Genomic DNA, 20,706 nt, shown 5'->3' with positions numbered 1-20,706 from the left:
GAAATAAGTACATTTTGTGTATGTAATTTTTTCTGTTTTCTCTGAAAAGGAGACTGGCCTTTATAGTAGAAATGACAATAAAAATGACTAATTGGGACTTGAAACCCAAAATAAATGTGGAGATAATACGGAGTAGCACTTAGCTACCTTTATGAATTCAGGTCTCTGGAGCTACATCCCTTGGGTTCTGAAAGAACAGGTGGATATGATTGCTGAGCCATTGTCAGTGATATTTGAAAGTTAATGGAAAACTTAAAAGAGAGTTATCATCAGGTTGAAGAAGAGCACATGTTTGGATTTTCCAAAAGAAAAAAAAATAGCCTGCAAACTACAACTTAGTGAGCTTGACTTTGGTTCTTGGGAAAATTCTAAAACAGATTATTAAAGAAATGATTAGCTAACATTTAGAAGGGGAAACAATAATTACAAAGAGCCAGCCTGGCTTTATTAAGAACAGGTCATGCCAGACTAACTTGATTTCCTTTTTTGACATGATTACTTTTTTTTTGTTTTTTGCTTTTTGGAGAGCAACTGGGGTTAAGTGACTTGTCCAAGGTCACATGGCGTGTGTGTGTGTGTGTGTGTGTGTTAAGTGTCTGAGGTCAGATCCGAACCCAGGTCCTCCTGACTCCTGGGCCAGCGTTCTATTCACTGAAACACCTAGCCACCTGATATGATTACTAAACTAATATATGGGGCAGAGGGAATGCTATAGTTATGGTTTACCTAGATTTTGGTAATGCTTTTGATAAGGTATTTCCTTCTATTCTTGTGTAAAAACTTAGTCTTACTAAGTTAGGGGATGGCAAATCCAGCCCACTAGCTAAATGCTTTGCTGCCAACCTACATTTATACTACTAGCAAGCTAAGAATGGTGTTATATATTTTTTTCTTTTTTGCAGGGGGTAATTGGGGTTAAGTGACTTGCCCAAGATCACATGGCTAGTAAGTGTGTCAAGTGTCTGAGGATGGATTTGAACTCAGGTCCTCCTGATTCCAGGGCCAGTGCTCTATTCACTGCACCACCTAGCCACCCTGTATTATATTTCCAAATAAAGTTTTATTGTACTTCAAAATGTGAAAACCATTCTGAGCTCTCTGACTATACAAAAACAGGCTGAGGGATAGATCTGGCCCTCAGGCCATAATATGCCAACCATGGGTGAAATGAAAATAATAAAAATGAAATAATAAAATAGTAAAATCAGATGGCTTCACAATTCATTGGATGAAAAGATTCAAAGAGTAGCTGTTAATATTTTGTGACAGGTCTCCACTGGAAGGCCTTAGGAATCTGTGCTTAGCTTGTGCAGTTTAACATTTTTATCAGTGATTTGGATAAAGGCATAAATTATATGCTTATCTGATTTGGAGGCAATGCAAAGCTGGGAGGGATAGCTAATACAGTGTAATATAAGGAGGGAGAATCATGGATAGAAAGCAATTGTTCTGAAAAAAGATGCTTGGGATTTTAGTGAACTGCAAGTTTAATATAAATCAGTACTGTGATGTGACAGCCAAAAAAAGATTATGTAATTTTGGGTTATATTAAAAGATGAATGGATTCCAGGAATAAGAAGGTGATAATCCATCTGTACTCTGCCCTTGTCAGACCTCATTGGGAATATTGTGATTACGTACAGTTGATAAGCTCCACAGAGTGTTCAGATGAGGGAAATCAGGGTGATGAAAGACCTTGAGTCTGTCATGTAAGAATCAATTAAAGGAACTGGGTATGTTTAGTCGGGAGAAAAGGAAACTCAGGGGAATAGCACAGCTGTCTTCAAGTATTTTAAGGACTGTCATATAAAGGAGAGACTAGACTTGTTCCATTTGGTCCCAGAGGGCAGAATTAGGAACAGGGGGTGGAAGTTGCAAAAAGGCAAATTTAGGTTTGCTGTCAAGAAAAACTTCCTTATGATTAGAGCTATCCAAGAGTGGAATGGTTCACTTTGAGAATGGATGGGTTTCTCTCCTTGAAAGTCTTTAAAGTTAAGGCTGGATGAGTACTTGTCAGGTTTGTTATTTTGAGTTTCCTTTTGTGTATGACTAGGGCTAGATGGCTGCTTGAGGTCCCTTTCAACTTTTAAATTTTATTGTTGTATATATTCTTTTGTGGTTAAAAAAATCCCTTTAGTTTGTTGATAGTTTTTCTTTTGTCTTTGCTTTTTTATATTTTTGCTGTTCTTAAAGTTGAGGTTAAAAAACCAAAATACAAATTTTATTTTGGATTTTCCAATTTTTCTTAGCAATTGCAAGAATGCAGTGAAGAACAAGAAGACAGAGAATGTTTGAAACAAGCTATTACTGCTCTTCTGAATTTCCGATGTAGCATGGAACGGATTTGCAACAAGCATTCACCTAGACGGCGACCTGCGTGAGTTCAGATTATAAAAAGCATGAGGAATCCATAAATTATACTTGGACTTAATTTCTAGATTTCTGACCAAGTATGATTAGTAATGATAGGTTTTTGTTTCAGTTCTGATACTGAATATGTATCATTTCTTCTGATGGTGGTACATATATCCAGCAGTTTTAAAAATCAAATGGTCATTGTTGAGAATTAAATACATTGGCATGATTTATGTTTTTAAACTGACTTTGCATGTTTTTAACAGATACCGAAAATGATTTAAGTAAAGGCAAAGCCTTTAAATTACATTAGAAAATCTACATCATTATTCTATAGGGCATATGCTACAATTTTCTGTAGCTGATATGTAAGAAGTTCACTATTCATTACATCTTCAATTATGGCATTAGGTATGTAATGCATAATAGGTGTTTTTTTCATCTCACAAGTAAGGAATCTGTGACATAGTGGAAGTGATTTGTTACAGTTACCTATGAGTCAATGAAATAATTGAAAGGTAATATTGTATTTAATTTTGCTTGATAAATTGAATTAATGTGAATTGATGATGTCTAACTTTTGTAACTTCGTATGGCTCTTACAGTATTCATTTTATGTGTGTCTTAATTATGATTTAACAGTAACTGAAAAAACTTTTTTTTGGTTGTGTTTTATAGGGATCCTGTTTGTCGATTTTATAATCGTCAAATACGGAGCAAGCACCTAGCCATAAAAAAAATGAATGAAATTCAAAAAAATATTGATGGATGGGAGGGCAAAGATATTGGCCAATGTTGCAATGAATTTATCATGGAAGGCCCATTGATGAGAATAGGAGCTAAGCATGAACGTCATATTTTCCTTTTTGATGGCTTAATGATTAGCTGTAAAACTAATCATGGACAGTCCCGGATTCCAGGTTATAGCAATGCAGAATACAGATTGAAAGAAAAATTTGTCATGAGGAAAATACAAATCTGTGATAAAGATGACACTTCTGAGTATAAGCATGCCTTTGAGTTGATTTCCAAAGATGAAAACAGCATTATATTTGCTGCTAAGTCCACTGAAGAGAAAAACAATTGGATGGCAGCCTTGATTTCTCTTCAGTATCGTAGTACATTAGATCGAATGCTAGATTCAGTATTATTAAAAGAAGAAAATGAACAGCCCCTAAGGTTGCCAAGTCCAGAAGTATATCGCTTCGTTGTGAAAGATTCTGAAGAAAACATTGTCTTTGAAGACAACTTGCAAAGTGGAATCCCTATCATTAAAGGAGGAACTGTAGTGAAATTAATTGAAAGGCTAACCTACCACATGTATGCAGGTATGTGTCTATATTTATAGGTGGAAAGGAAGGACAGTTGTTATCTGTTTAATTGAAGCAGCTAGGTGCTTTAGATTCATCTTCCATAAATGCAGATCTGGCCTCAGACATTTACTAGCTGTGTGACCCTGGCCAAGTCACTTACCCCTGTTTGCCTCAGTTTTCTCATCTGTAAAATGAGCTGGAAATACAAATGGCAGACCACTCCAGTTATCTTTGCCAAGAAAACCTCAAATGGGTCACAGAGTCAGACAGGACAAAAATAGCTGAGCACTGTGCAATGCACTGAATATACAAAACCAAAATAAAACAGTTTCTGATTGAAACACCTCATATTCTATTGGGGGAAACATATACCACATATAAAAACATACAAAATATATGAAAAATAAGTACAAGGTAATTTTGGATAGGGAGGTACTAGCAGCCAAGGACTATGAAAGGCATCTTGTGGTGCTTGAAGTGAACTGTGAAAAAGCTAGGTCTTCTAAGAGGTGAAATTGAGGAGAAGAGTGCGTGAGTCTGGGAAGCATGAAGAGGTAGGTTTACCACAGGGCATTTAGGTGGTACAGTGGATAGAGCGCTGTGCCCAAAGTTAGGAAGCCTAATCTTTCTGAGTTTAAATCTGGTCTCAGATACCTATTAGCTGTGTGACCCTGGGCAAGTCACTTAATCCTGTTTGCCTCAGTTTTCTCATCAGTAAAATGAATTGGAAAAAGAAATTATAAGCCATTCCAGTATCTTTGCCGAGAAAAGCCCAAACAGGGTCACAAAGAGTTAACCATAACTAGACAACTACTAAACAATAATGGCAAAGATAGATTGGATTCAGGCTGTAGAGCTTTAAATGCCAAATAGAGTTTTTTACGTTTTATATTGGATGCAGCCACTGGAGTTTATTGAATAAGACAGGGATATAGTCAGATGTATTTTAGGAATATCACTTTGGATTTGGAAGATAAATTTTAAAGGAGAAAGACTTGAGAAAGAAAGGTGTTGCAGTTGTGTAGGAAAGAGGTAATAAAGGCCTGAGCTAGTGTGGGAGCCATATGAGAATGACCTATATATATCTCTTCTCTTTCTTGACCAAACTCCTAGAAAAGCTGTCTTTACTCACTGCCTCTTCTTCCTCTCTTTGTAGTATGGCTTCTGATCTCATCACAACTGAAACCACTCTCTAGAATTACCAATGATTTCTTAATTTCCATCCTTGATGGTCTTTTCTCAGGCCTCATTCTTCTTAACCTATGTGCTGCATTTACTATTCTTTTTTGCTTTTTGGAGGGCAGTTGGGGTTAAGTGACTTGCCCAGTTGTTATATGGCTAGTTTTTGTGTTAAGTGTCTGAGGTCGGATTTGAACTCAGGTCCTCTTGACTCCAGGGCCAGTGCTCTCTTCACTGCGCCACCTAGCCGCCCCATGCATTTACCATTCTTGACCCAAATTTTCTTTTACCTCCAGAGTCAATATAAATTTCTGTTTAGTTTTTAAAGTACCAGCTTATCTTTCCAGCCTCATTGTACATTGTTCCCCCTCCTATATTCTGCAGTCCAGCTAAACTGGCCTTTTCTATGTTCTTTACACATGATACTCTGTTTCTTATAGTCATGTGTTAGCACCACTGTCATCCATTTCTGCAAATGTACTTCCTTTCATTTCTGCTTTATAGAATTTTTCTTATTTCAGTATCTAGTTCATCCACCACTTTCTACATGAAGCATTTCCTAACCCCTTCATTGGCTAGTGTCCCCTCTCTCAGATTATGTTGTATTTAACTACATTGTATACTCTTTATATAAATTATTCTGTTCATTCTTAAATATGTCTTTATTATTTCTCCCATTACAGTGTAAGTTTATTTTGAGTAGTGATTGCTTCATTCATTTTCTTTTCCTCCCCAGTGCCTAACACAATTCCTGGTCCTTAGTAGGTGCTTAATAAATACCTTTTATTGGTTGATTGGAGAGAAGGATACTGATCAGAAATACTATGGAGGCTAAAATCTATAAGACTTAGCAACTAACTTGATATGTAGAATGGGGGTGAGTGAGGACTACTCCCAAATTTTGAACCTTGGTAGAAGTACTCTCCATAGAAACAGGGAAATTCAAAAGAAGGGAAGACTTGGAGTGAAGGATTATGTGTTCTTTTTTAGACATACTGAATTTCAGGGGCCTATGGGACATCCATTTTGAAATGACCCATAGGCAGTTTGTATTAAAATTGTATCTTGGTCTGGTCTCCCTGACTAACCCCCTCCCCCCCCTTCCTAGTCAGTATATTAAATAAGTTTATAAGAGCCAATAGAAAGTAGCAATAACAGGAAGTAACATTGCAAAGGGGCACCTAGAAGTCACATACAAACTGTCTCAAAGATCAAAAGACCATAATTTATCAGTTATATCACATATTTATCAAAAATTACACCCTGGTAATATGTGCTGAATCAGGGGAAGCTATCTAAGCTTTGCTGTCAGGGCCTTTTGGTCCTATGATGTATAAATCTCTGATGAATTCTGGACATCCACTTTAAGACCAGTAGAACACCAGATATTACTGATAACTTTAAGATGATGTGGATATGTTAGCTTTAAAGTTTTGTCAACAGTTTTTGAGATAATTTGGATATATTAATGAACGAATCCCAAGATAGCACAGATAAAAGTTAATCTGTTGCCTTCTAAAACCTCATAAAAATGAGACTTATTCCCTTCCCTCCTCTCTCCTTGCCCCCAAGAATTCTTCCATCTCCATTGGGTCCATGCTGCTGAATACTCCTAACTCCATGGTTACATGATTGATGCTCTTTGCCTTTCCCCTTCCCCACCCTGTTCCCCACACTGCCAGCCTTCCTTCACTACCCCATTTCTTCTCCTCATGCCATCTGTCTCTGTTCCCCTTTTTGTCACTTCTCTCTCAACTTACTGTGCCTTTTGCCCATATACCCTCTGTGCATTGTTAGAGTGTGATTACATCCCTGTTTCTTGCTCCCATCACGGTCTGTCCTGATGAGTATCCAAAGAAGCAGGTGTGCCTGTTCCATTTAATAAATTAACAATCACTTCATAGTTGATATCTAGGGAATAGAGCTCAGGAGAGGGACCAAGACTAGATATATAGCTTGTTGAAGGAATTGGGAATGTTTAGCCTAGAGAAGAAGAAAGACTTAGGTATGACATGAGAGTTGTCCTGGGAACAATGGAGGAAAGTTACAAAAAGGCAAGTTTTTATATAAGGAAAAACTTTAACCTTGAAACTTTCAGTCCTTTAAGGGAAACTTGGACTAGAGACCATCCATTAAGCCATATTGTGTCACCTCTAAATTTAGCATGTGGAATATTGTTAGAGAAACTGAAGAGTCGCCAGCATAGGTCTGATGTAACATGCATGGTTACTTCAATTGATGCAGGATCTTATCAATATGGACATTCATAAAGAAAGATCTTTGGTGAAGCGAAACAGTAGGGAAGAGTGCTGGACTTGGAGCCAGGAAGACCTGGGTTCAAATCCCACCTCAGATACTTAGTTGTGTGACCCAGGGCAAGTCACATAATCTCTCTCAGCCTCAGTTTCCTTATCTGTAAAATGGGGATAGTAATAGCAATTGATCTTACAGAAATGTTGAGGATCAAAAAAGATAATGTGTATAGTGCTTTGCAAACCTGAAAACACTGTATAAATACAAACCATTATTATTGTTATAGTATTTTCTTTATATAATAAATTTAGAATTAGAAGGAACTTTAGAAATAGAGTCTAGCCCCCTTAATTTACAGATAAGGAAACTCAGGGAGGCCCAGGGTAACACATCTAGCAGATGTCTGAGGTAGGATTTGAAACGAGGTTTTAGAGACTGGGATCAACTCAAATGGGTCATCTGGTAACCAGCCGTCAACAAAAAGATGGTTATTTAACCATAGCATGAAATGGATATTCCACAAGGATATAGCACTTAGCATACTTCCCAGAGGGATAGGGTGTGGTTACTCTGATGGCCATTGGACATCTATCAAGTCTGAAGGACCCCACCTTCTCACCTATGTGTCCCCTCCATGATGGCCACTAGGAAGCTGTGTCAAACAGCTAAGCAGCTTAACTTAGCTCCCTGGCCTAGTCAAATCTTGGGGACAACTTCCTTGCATTTTATTTTATTTTTCTCCATTTATGTATTTATTTTAAAATTTTTAACCAATTACATATAAAAATAATTTTTAACATTCGTTTTTAAAACTTTTGAGTTTCAAATTCTCTCTTTTCTCCCTCCCCACCCCCCCATTGAGTGTTATAGGTTATACATGTGTGGTCATGCAAAACATATCCATGATAGTCATGTTGTAAAAGAAAACATAGATAAAAAAAACCCAACTCAAGAAAAATAAAGAAAATTTTTTAAAAGTATGCTAAGATCTGTATTCAAAAACCATCATTTCTTTCTCTGGGGATGGATACTATTTTTCATCATAAGTCCTTCAAAGTTGGCTTGGATCATTGTATTTTTGAGAATAGCTAAGTCATTCATAGCTGATCATCTTCCAATATTGCTGATACTTTGTATACAGTATTTCTCACTTTTTATCGTCTCATTCAAGTCTTTTCAGGTTTTTCTGAGAGCATCATTTCTTATAGTACAATAGTATTCCATCATAATCACATGCTATAACTTGCTTAGACATTCCCCAATTGATAGGCATCCCCTCCATTTCTAATTCTTTATCGCCAGAAATGAACTGCTATAAATATTTTTGTACATATAGGTCCTTTTCCTTTTTTTAAATCTCTTTTGGGATATAGACCTAGTAATGGTATTGCTAGGTCAAAGGGTATGCATGGTTTTATAGCCCTTTGAGCATAGTTCCAAATTGCTCTATAGAATGGTTGAATCAGTTCACAACTCCACTAACAGTGCATTTCTCCCACATCCCATCCAACATTTGTCATTTATCTTTTCTGTCCTATTAGCCAATCTAATAGGTATGAGGTAGTATATCAGAATTAGTTTAATTTGCATTTCTTCAATGAGTAGTGAGTTAGAGTAGCTTTTATATGGCTATAGTTAGCTTTCATTACTTCACCTGAAAACTGATCATATCTTTTGATCATTTCTCAATTGGGAAATGGCTCTTATTTTTAAAAATTTGACTCCGTTCTCTATATGTTTGAGAAATGAGTCCTTTATCAGAGAAACTTACTTTAAATTTTTTTCACAGTTACTATTGCTAACTGTATTTCTCTCCATCCTATTCCCTCCCATCCCCTTCCCCCTCCTGGTTTATTCTATTCTGTCTCTCTTTTCACTCTGTCCCTTCTCAAAAATGTTTTGCTTCTGATTACCCCTCCCCCAATCTGCCCTCCCTTATATTAACACTCCCCCCCCCCATCCTCCCTGGCCTTCCCCTCCTACTTTCTAATTAGTGGGGTAAGATAGATTTCTATAGCCAACTTATTGTGTATGTTATTCCCTCTTTGAGCCAATTCTGATAAGAGTAAGATTCACTCACTCCCCTCACCTCCTCCCCACCCTTGCATTTTAGACAAGAACTAGTTTAACTAGGTGATGGGGGAGAGATGGAAACCTAATAGATATTGATCCTATCATATATGCTCTTCCTGACTCTTAGGTCCAGTGCTTCTTCTCCTTCATCATGTTGCCTCTTTGTAGCACATATAACTACAAAACTTTACTGTGACTTTTGTTAGTATATTTATACTAGATAAATATTAGCAGACACTAGTTTCAAGTACTAAACATTTCATCAGAATATTTGCACTTTATTTTATTATTTTTTTAAAAAAGCAATTGGGGTTAAGTAACTTGCTCAAGGTTACATGGCCAGTTATTTCTGGGTGTGGTGCTAAGTATCTGAGCCCGGATTCGATCCCCAGGTCATCCCGACACTGGGGCTAGCACCTGGCCGCCCCTAAGAATATTTGCACTTTAGATAGCAAAACTAAATTTATATTAATATTCACTTACATAGAAATAAATGTTACATACATTATCATTTTAAAGATGATTGCATGAGGGACAGGAACATACATAGTATCAAGGCATATTGAAGATTATTTCCCTGGGAATTTTGATTTCATTTTTTAATGTAAGCATAAAATACTTAATATATGGCTTTGGTATAAAAGCCTTAGGAAATGAATTAGAGAATTTGAAGCTGAAAGGGACCTCATAGTACAGGACTTCTTAAACTTTTTCACTCACAACCCTTTCAGTGCTTCTTAAACTGTGGGTTGTGACCTCATATGGGGATAGACCTATTCTTCAATAGAATCCCCCTCTACAGTGATACAGTTATGGTAGGAGCTTTAACAATTCCTAACATTTAAAATATAACACTTAATTGTATATTTCAGATTAAATGGGACAACTCCAGATAGTCTTGTATTTGCCCTCATTAGGATCCTTAAATATTAGGACAAATGTAGGGCACCTCTAAATACACATTTCCTTCCCCTCTTAAAATAAAAGGAAAAAATGTTATGTACTAAAAAGCCTCAAACTATCTCATTACAAATAAATTGATTCAGTGTTTTTACATTTCTTTCAAGTACTTGACTGTTATGATGAATCCTTTGATGTTGATGCATATTGCAGCTGATCTATGCCTGCCCATTTTGTGCCAGTCTTGGCCACGTCTTTCAGTAAATCCTTCACAAGGGGTCCATTAGTATGCTGGGGGGTCAGGGGGATTTCCTCTAAAGCTCTTGACATGGCTTGGATATCAGCCTGTGGACATTCCCATAGCTATCTCTTGTCCTTCCTACCTGACCAACCTATCTTTTTCACAGCCTAGCTACATCACACCTTCCTAGTCATACTGATAGTTTCATTCATTGTATGCCTAGCACTTAGCATAGTACCTGGCAACATAGTGGGTGAATGATAAACAATTGTTGACTTATCACTTACCACTTTTCTTCCTGCACTGAAAGGTCCAGCCAGAATAATTTTATTACTATTTCTCCATGTTTCATTCCATCTCTCATCTCTATACCTTTGTTTAGGTTGTCCCTTATGTTTGGAATGCATTCTCTTCTCACTTCTTCCTCTTATAATACCCTACAGGCTTAGCTTAGGCACCATAGGCTGCTCCTAGGTTTTGTGCAAGTTAAATCAAAAGAAAAAAAATGCCAATTCTATACTGACTATTATGGAATGGATGTCATATCCACTTTTCTGCCACTCTCTTGGATTTCATAATAATGAGGTTTTATTATGTTCCCTGTACAATTATTTATTGCTTTTTCCCATGGCCACTATCTGAGTTTTAAAATAAGATTATTTATTACATTAGTGAAGAAATTTGCTTTAAAATTCTATGCCTGATTGAGGAAGAATTGAAGATGTAAGTGGAGCTATTGTGGTAAGGGGGTTAAAATTTTTTTTTCATGATATTCATCAACAAAGACAACCAAATTTATAAAATATGGAGTAAAATATTATGAGTCCCTATAGAATAAACATTACCAACCTCAATTCTTCAAATAATTAAAAAAATAAAAACTATGTGTGGTCATTGTCCTTTTCTAAGTCAGTCTGAAGTCCCACTACCTTTAAGAGAAGTTAAAAACAAATGTTTTTTAACTTGGTAGTGTACTAGTGGGAGAGGTAAGGAGGGAAGGGGAAAGAAATAAGTATTTATATAGTGTCAACCATGTGCCAGGCAATGTGCTAAATGCTTTACAAATATTATCTCATTTGATCGTCACAATAACTCTGTGGGGTAGGTATTGTTACCCCCATTTTCACAGTAGAGGAAACTCAGGCAAACAGGATAAGGGATTTGCCTCGGGTTACATAGCTATAAGTGTCAAGAGTCTGGATTTGAACTTAGGTCTTCTTGACTTCAGGCTTCTTTTAGGGGAGACATCACTGTGTGCTACCTTTAGGTAGACTTTCAGACTGGAGGAGATTTGTAAGTAATCTTTATTCATTTTACCTTTACAGATCCCAATTTTGTGCGTACTTTTCTTACCACCTATCGTTCATTTTGTAAGCCACAGGAATTGTTGAAGTTATTGATTGAACGGTAAGAAAAATACGTATATTTCATTTACAACAACCACTGAAAAAAGTTAGTTCCCATTATGTAGATTTTCAGATGACATATTTCCTAGGAGCTTAGATTTAGAATTAGAAGGGACTTCACAGGTTCAACCTCCAAGTTTTATGTTATTTTACCTGTATATACTAATTTAATATTAAATATAGAGTTAAATAACAAAAAATTCATTTTAAAGGATAGAACTTGCCTTTTTTCCTTTCATTGCCCATCAATCTCTCTTTCCTTGCCCCCAAGTATTCCCTATAACAAATGTGTATAATTAGGCAAAACAAATCAAGATATTGGTCTCATCTGAAAATGGATGCTGTCTTCTGTAGCTCTAGTTCGTCATCTCTCCACCAAGTGGTGGAAGATATGCTTTATCATCTGTCTTTTGAAGTTATAATAAGTCAATGCTTTATTCAAAGTTTTGAGTTCTTTCAGAATTTTTTACTTTTATATTATTGTAGTCATGGGGCAAATTGATTACCTCATTTTATACAAATTTTTCCATAGTTCTTTTGTTCTAGAATATTCCTCATCTCTTATGGTACTACAAAATGCCATTACAACCCACAATTTGTTCAGCCATTCTCCAATTAATTGATACTTTTTTTGTTTCCAGTTCTTTGCTCTCATTGATATATTGCTGTAGAGCCATCTGTAATCCTTAAAGTGCTATATAACCATCAGTTATTTAATTAGTTTTGCTATATTTTTTTATTGTTTTTACCAGATGGAAGTAGGTGGAGGATAAGGCATATCTAGTTGCCTAGATTTTTCTTTCTAGCACAGTATTTGGAGTACAGGTGCACTTTTAAGTCCATGTTGCAAACACTCTCTACTCATCTCTATTAAATTTGCAAATATATCTTCTAAGGAAGAAAGAGCCCTTCTGGCCAGAATGTTGAATTAGTCAAATAAATATCTAACTGCTTACTTTATATCTATTTGATTTTTTAAAAAGTTAATTGTGTTTGGGGGTGTGGAGCAGATAAAGAGGTTATGCTTACCAAATTAGAAAGCATTTACCTGAACTTTCCCCATCCATGGTAATTCTTACCTATATAAATAACTAAGTATTTGTCTTTAATTTTGCTCTGTTCATAGGTTTGAAATCCCTGAGCCAGAACCTACTGAAGCAGATAAATTGGCAGTGGAGAAAGGAGAGCAACCAATCAGTGCAGATCTGAAACGATTTCGCAAAGAATATGTTCAACCAGTACAACTTAGGTTTGAGCCCAGTATTATATTTCTCATGCTCCACCCAGTTTTTCTTCTCCATATAGCACAAAACTTGTCCCCTCTCATCTCAAATACAGGTGTTGCTACTGTCTTTATGTTTTTATTATGTTTTCTGTATACATGAATGTTTCAGGTGGCAAAGTGTGCCCTGGTTATTTTCACGTATGTGATATATACCCTACGAATGACTTCTTATTCCTCTAGACTAGTGCCCTGGAATTTATTTTCAAGTATAATTAAGCTCTATATCTGTGCCTACATCTCTCTGTATGTATGTATGTGTGTATGTATGTATATATATTGGTAAGAGAGGGGTGTTAAGAGAGTGGTGGCATAGTGAATAGGGAACAGGTCTTTGATCCTCCACAAGTCACTTAATATCCCAATTTCTCAGTCGGCTTTTTAAGATTATGTTGCAGAATAGTTGCCTGTATTTGAAACAGGCTCCTCACCAGAAATTTCCTATAACACTTAAATCGTAAGTCCAGGACAAAAAAGTAGACTTAAAATGACTGTTGTTGAAATTTTCTTTTTTTTCCTATCTAGTTATTTTGAACTTTTCTATAACTCTGTTTTTATAGGAGCTCTAGATTTTTCCACAAAAAAAGAAGATCTACAGAGATTAGTTTTTTAACCAGAAAGTTGTCTTACTAATTGATAAAAATTAATTTGAGAGAAATAAGATAAAAATGTATAGAAACAACAGTTCCAATTACCCTTTGGTTAAACCTCATGTGCTAGTTATAATAAATAGCTAACTTTTATATGTATTTACTATGTGGCAAGTACTGTGCTAAATGCTTTACTAATATTATCTCACTTGATCATCACAACATTGGGAGGGAGGTGCTATTATTATCCCTGTTTTACAGATGAGGAAGCTAAGGTAAATGGAGCTTAAGTGACTTACCCAGGATTTTACAGCTAAGAAGTATCTGAGGCCAAATTTTAATTCAAATCTTAATGATTCCAATCCTGGTACTCTGTATGCTGTGGTGCCACCCAACTGCCTATTAAAGTGTCAGCAGCAGAATTGAGTTATCTTCTTCCTCTCTTAATAGAAGACTTATTTACTACTTGTGCATTTCACATGGCATAAGAACTTCCTAAGTTCCTTCTGACAAATTTTATCAAATAACGGCCTTTTCAGTTCTTTGTAATTTGCAAAATATTTTTAAAATAGGTTTTTAAAAATCATTCTTGATTATTGATGATCTTCTAGTTGTAATTTAGGAACTGAGAATTCCTGACTATGAAATCACTATGAATAAGTTTGATTTTAGAAAAGTCATCTTCCTTAATAAGAACGTTTTTCAGATTTTCATGTTTAGAAGTGTCATAGCACACATACTACAGCTAACCAGCATTTTGGTCATTGGTCATAGGATCATAGATTTAGAGCTGAAAGGGACCACAGTACAGCTTCCTTTATTTATAGATGAGGAATCTCATGAGGCTTAGAGATATTAAATGATTTGCCCAGCATAACATAGCTACTAAGTGTCAGAAGTATCATTTGAATCTGGGCCTTCTGATTCTAAATTCACTCCATTACACTATGCTGCATCACCACCAGATTTGGGGTAATATGTTTAGGGCCTTATTGATAACCTCAGCATTGGCCTTTGCAATAACCATTGAGGTCTAATACACTAACTAGCCAGTCTGTAAAAGGAGTAAGAAGCAAAAAAAAAAAAAATGAGCTGATATGTAGTTTATAATTCTTTTCTCTTTCCTTGGATGCCCATAGGCATTATCTCACAATCCCACCTCCTAAAAGTTCTCTGTCCAGACTCCTGATAGAATGCTGAGTTAATCCCCCATGCCACATATGTAAGCTTAAGGTTTTCTGTAGTATGTTTTGTGAATTCTAAAATACCTTTTCCACTTAAGAACTTAAAAGTAGTTTTTCCACTCTATAGATTAATAACTTAAACTTCTGAAGTGCTTTGCTAGTTATAAGAATGATATTTCTTTTAATACTCACACCTACATGTTAGGAACATAGTAAAAGTATTTTTTAATAAGTTTTTACTGATGTCTTCTGTCTTTTATATCATCATAGTTACCTCCAGTATCCTTCCTCCCCTTCCCAGAGAGCCAAAAACAGTTTTTTAAAGGAAAAAAAAAATCAGTACACTGATTAATACATTGAAAAAGTATGAAAACCTGTTCAATGTTTAATACCTGTGAACCTCTCACCTCCATGAATGGATGGTTCGAGCATGTCTTCTCATAAGTTTTCTTTTGTATCATACTTGATCATTATAATTTTGTCAAATTTATCTTTGATTTTTTGAATGTAGTTCTTTCTAGTTACATTATTGTTGTCATCATGTTTATAATTTTCTTGCCTCTACTTCCTTTTTTATCAATTCATGTATATTTTTCTAGGTTTCTCTGTACTCATTAGATATATCATTTCTTACATCACAGCAATGTTCTATTACATTCATGTTCCACAGTTTGTTTAGCCATTCCTTAACTGATGAGTATTTACTTTGTTTCCAATTCTTTGCTGTTAGGGAAAATATTTAAAAATCCCTATTTAACCACTAGTGGGGAAATTGAAGTTTAAAGAGTTTTACTTTTTTATTTACCCAGGGTCTATTGAGTTTCACTGTCCCTAGAGTTAAAATCTAGTTCTTCTGAGGTCACATACAGTGTTTTCACTTGATTCATATGAATAAGGAAAATTTTCTTCTTAAGATAACTAGCTAATTAATCATAGGAACAATAATATATTTTTGTTTTACAGTAAATGATTTCCAATGTTTTTTAAAAAAAATATTAAGCACTTTGAGGTTATGTTTTTTAATTTTGTCTTGACATTGTCAAAATTTTAGATGTTATACAAATACTAATTTTATTGGGAGCAACTATTTTTTCCCCTTTATTTTGTATTGACCCTTGCATTTAGGGCTATCACTGTGGTACTAGAGATGTGAAAAATAGTGTCTTAGTGCTTGGGTTACATTAAAACGTGGTCTTTATTATCTTTCATTTTATTAGGATACTAAATGTATTTCGGCACTGGGTAGAACATCACTTTTATGATTTTGAGAGAGATCTGGAGTTACTTGAAAAATTAGAATCCTTTATTTCAAGTGTAAAAGGTATGTCATTTCAAGGTCTTATTGTAACTTAAATTTGCATTGGTTACTTTTAAAATCTGTGTGATTTCTAAAAGAGATATGTTTTTTAAATAATTTCCCCCAAACATCCATTTTTAAAATAGATGGAACAACATTTAGAACATCATAGCGTTTTATAATCTTTGTCACATGACTCATGTTTAGAATCACCAGGAGTCATTTCAAAATTATTTTAAACTTGTTATTTGGGCTTCTGAGTTCACGTGGTCATTTTAGATTTGAAGGAGTTAGGGGGCTTGTGCAGACAGTCCTACATGTTTTATCTTTCAGCTCTCATACTTTTAACTTGAAGAAAATATGTGAAAAATATGTTACTACTCATTCTCTAAGTTATTGGATGACTTGCAGTTTATCTATAACATTTTTCTTCCTTCTGTGGTGAACAGAAAGCACACTTCTAGGCATATTAATATAAAAGAAGGAAATAGCAATAGGGCTTATTCCTTGATATTTCAGAGCACAACATTGCATCATTAAATCAGAAGAATAAAAGTTGAGACAGAAGAACAATTTCTTCGCTTCAGTGAGAGAGAGTCATTAACTTTTGCCCAAAGACACTACTAGGCATTGATTAAACACACCAGATTTAAGACTGGCTTAATTTTCCTCTCCTTTGTTCTTAAAAGATTTTGGTTTAAAGTAGTCAATTTGAAGTGTTTGTTCCATTTTTAAAACATGCCATTTTTGTTAGTTTACCTTTTTTACTTTCATGAGAACACATTAATGTAAAATCTAAAACTAGACATTTAAAAATTTCTGTATATGCTGTCTATTATCATCTAGAATGCTGTATGTTCTATGATCTGAGTAGCTTCTAAAAGAGCATAAAGTAAATGTTTTGACAAAAAATTATTTGACTAGTACATTAATATACTTTCATATGAGGTCTTCCTACAAATCTTTTATATTTTTTAGGAAAAACCATGAAGAAGTGGGTAGAGTCAATTGTTAAAATCATCAAGAGGAAAAAACAAGCTCAGGCAAATGGAATTAGCCATAATATTACTTTTGAAAGTCCACCACCACCAATTGAGTGGCATATTAGCAGACCAGGACAGTATGAAACATTTGATCTCATGACTCTTCATCCAATAGAAATTGCTCGTCAGCTAACACTTTTGGAATCTGACCTCTACAGGTAATTCAATACCACCACAGGTAGAGAATTTAAAATGATCTATTACTCAGTTTTCAAGGGTCTATAGGCATGTTAGTATTTTATCTGTTCTACAAATCATAATATAAGCTATTTATGCTTATATTATAGTTGTAACTCACATTTATATCTCACTTTAGGGTTAATGGAGTACTTTCTTTTAAAAAAAAACTAAATGCAGAGTAATTATTGTCTCTGTTTTATAGATTAGGAAACTGAGGCTCAGAGGAATGATTTAACCCCATGGTCATGTAGTTTATAAGCTGAGATCTGAATCTTTAAGGTATAGAATTTGACAACTACAAGTAAAATTTCACATCACATATCATGTAGACTTTCAGAATTATATTGTCACCATAGATTTTTATTAAAATGAAATCATATTACCAGGTTCCATGAGCTAAGGGATAAAACAAAGCTGACACTTATTCTCTTTCTGTGAGGTAACAGTTCAGTTTTATTTATTTCATTCATTATATATATCAAGCTCCCATTATTTTCATTGTAGGTGATGAGAGAGATAAAAATCTTTAGCAAGTAAAAAGAGAACTTTAGACTTTTCCTTCCATGGACTAAAAGGCATGAGTATTAGAGAGCTATTCGTGTGTAGGTCTCCCTTCTACTGTTACCTTACCCTACCTACCCCCCTTCAAAAAAAACCCCTTTCAAACCTAGCCAAACCTGTGAGTAGAATATTTGTAAATATTTATTGATTTTATCTAAATAGTTGGTTTTGTTGGCATATAGTTGCACAAAATCAGATGTATTATATTTTCTTCTGTTTTTATATTTTAACATTTTCTTCTATCTTTTCAATCTTTTCACTTTATTCTGATATTTTTCACTATCAAGTGAGCTCTGTTTGCTCCATTCTAATTTTCCATGAAGTACACTATTTAAGTGGGTTTTTATCTTCTTTTCTAAGCTGTTGATTACCCTTTTGGTCTCATTTTATAATATTGTCCATATGTATTTATATATTTATATTTTTTCTTTCCTTTCAACACATTTCATTATGTGTCTAGTAAGCACAATTTTTAGGCTTTGAAAAAAATCTCTTTAGAATGGCTTTTTTTTTTCTTCCCAAGTTCCTAGTTTGATCTTGGAATTGTTACAGTCCAGGGACTGAGTTGATTCTGTCTCCTACTGTAGCTCCTGAAATGTGTGGCTGTATCCTGTCTCCCTTCAGTAACCTCTCAGTGCTTGTTCTGCCTCGACTTCTGTTCTTCTAGGCCGAGGCTGGGATCTGGCTTCAGATGCTTGATTATTGGAACTGACACTTCCTTCCTGTGACACTTTTTAGATCACTGGCTTGCTGCAGGTTCATTTGAGCAAATTTTCCCTGATTTCCCCTCTTCCCTCTTTCCCCAGGGTAACAAAGTCATGTATGTCAGAGGTCAGGCTTGAACAAGGTCAACTATCTGCTGGGCTAAACTGTTTTTCACTTTTTTTCTTAGTCCTATGAAAATGTTATTATTGCTATTTCATTTTTATTAAAAAGATGAATTTGTGTAATTTTCCCCATATAGGTGAGAAAAAAGTGAATTAAAAATTTATAGCAGAACAAGATAGATCCCCCATTCCCAAAGTATGCTCTTCTTTCTCGACATCTCAGAATCCTTGTTTCCCTTCAAGACTCACTTTAGGTACTATATCTTCCTTGGTTTCCAAGCTTGTTCATTCTCATAGTTTACTTGGTATTATATTTTTGTACGTACATGTTGCATCTGCTAAGCAAGACATAAGCTGATTGAAGGCAAGATGGTTTCATTTTTGTCTTTGTTTCTGGTGTGTACTAGTAGATATTAAATTTTTAAAAATTGAATTGGAAAAGCATGATAATGCCAGATTGTGGAGATCTCAAAATGCCAAGATGAATGTTGGTAGTTTTGTAGTCTTGTGAAAACATGACTAATGCAGACAATAAACAATACAATGAATTATGTAATAAAGTACAACTTGTTTTATAGAAGTGCAGTAGGAGAAAGCGAAATCATATTGAAGTAGTGAAGGAAAACTTCAGAAGATAGGATTTAGACATTAATTGACTAGTTTATGGATAGGTAGCAAAGTGAAAGTGTAAAAATGTCATTTAAAAAAATAGGTTTTTAGATTGTATTAAAAGTGAAATCGTCATTCACTAGAGCGATTTTCCTCACCAGCAGTTCCTTATATGGACATGGTCAAGGGTGGGGATAAACGTAGTAGCTTCATGTTGGAGGAATTGCTTTGAAGTAAGCTATGGATTCTTTAAAATGGTGGTAAAAAAAACAGTACATTCTAGACATGGCAGGGTGGTGTTTGGGGGAACCTGTACAAAGTCATGGAGATAAAATTTAGAATGTTTTATATGAGAAATAGCTAGTAAGTCAAAGTGACTCAGTCTGTTACATATTATTAAGCATATATACTAAATTCTGAGAATTCAAAAAAGGCAGAAAACTCCCTGCTCTCAAGGATCTCCTTGTATAAGTATAATGACAGATATAACACAGAGACAGCTATATACAAACAAGGAAAAATTGAAGATAATCAACAGAGGCAAGGCAGTAACATTAAGGAGGATTGGGAAATGCTTCTCATAGAAGGTGGGATTTTAGCTGGAACTTGAAGGAATCCAGGAAAGCCAGGACATAGATGTGAGGAGGAAGAGAATTTCGATCTTAAGAGACCATAAATAAAAATGCATGGAGTCAGGAAATGGAATGTCTTATGTGAGGAAGAGCAAGGAGCCAGTGTCACTGGATCAAGGTTATGAAGTCTGGTTATGAAAGGTTTGAATGCTGCACAGAGGATTTTATAGTTGATCTCAGGTGATAGCCATTGCAGTTTATTGGATAGAGAAGTGACATGGTGTAGTACCAACACAATATTCACAGCTCCAACAGCGACTATAAATATGCTGGCATAGTTCTCAATTGAAAAATATAACAGAATCGCCATATAGAAAACAGGAGCAAAACATTTATTCAGATACCAGAAAACCAAATTCCAACACCAGAAAGTCAAATCCATCATAGTAGCAAAGAAGTTAATATACCATAGCACAGCATGAACCCACACCATCTTTTAACCTTCCCACAAACATTCACAAGCCTGTTATATCAGGGAGCAAACACTCACAAGCCTAGCTGTCTCCCTGGGTGCGTCCTCTCTCTCCTGCCTTCTGCTGCTCTGACTCCCAACCTCCTAAGGGCTCTGCTCTACCCTTCAACAAACTCCTCCCACCACAGGCTCCTAATATTCAGCCTATTAGGGAGAAGGGAAGATCTTCAAATTCCCATTACCATTACACAGAGTTAGACCTGAACTCTAGGAAGATTAATTTGACAGCTGAATGGAGAGTGGACTGGAGTGGGCAGAGACTTGAGGCAGGGAGACCAACCAACAAATTCTCGAAATAGTCCAGGCAAG

General features: G+C 35.3%; 1 protein-coding gene across 1 annotated transcript in view; it reads left to right on the top strand.

Annotated features, from left to right (window-relative positions):
• SOS2 (SOS Ras/Rho guanine nucleotide exchange factor 2) overlaps window positions 1-20,706 on the top strand; it is a 109,509-nt gene that overhangs the window by 63,970 nt on the left and 24,833 nt on the right. The window contains exons 9-14 of the mRNA XM_069082324.1: window positions 2,250-2,377; window positions 3,034-3,683; window positions 11,640-11,721; window positions 12,847-12,969; window positions 15,994-16,097; window positions 17,052-17,274. Coding sequence (XP_068938425.1) covers window positions 2,250-2,377; window positions 3,034-3,683; window positions 11,640-11,721; window positions 12,847-12,969; window positions 15,994-16,097; window positions 17,052-17,274 — 1,310 coding nt within the window. The remainder of the gene's footprint in view (window positions 1-2,249; window positions 2,378-3,033; window positions 3,684-11,639; window positions 11,722-12,846; window positions 12,970-15,993; window positions 16,098-17,051; window positions 17,275-20,706) is intronic.

The sequence above is a fragment of the Petaurus breviceps genome, unplaced genomic scaffold, assembly GCF_028583685.1.
Source record: "Petaurus breviceps papuanus isolate PSGF00001 unplaced genomic scaffold, PetGlider_PUasm1.0 164, whole genome shotgun sequence".
Taxonomy (NCBI): domain Eukaryota; kingdom Metazoa; phylum Chordata; class Mammalia; order Diprotodontia; family Petauridae; genus Petaurus; species Petaurus breviceps.
This window is presented reverse-complemented; position numbering and strand designations above follow the sequence as displayed.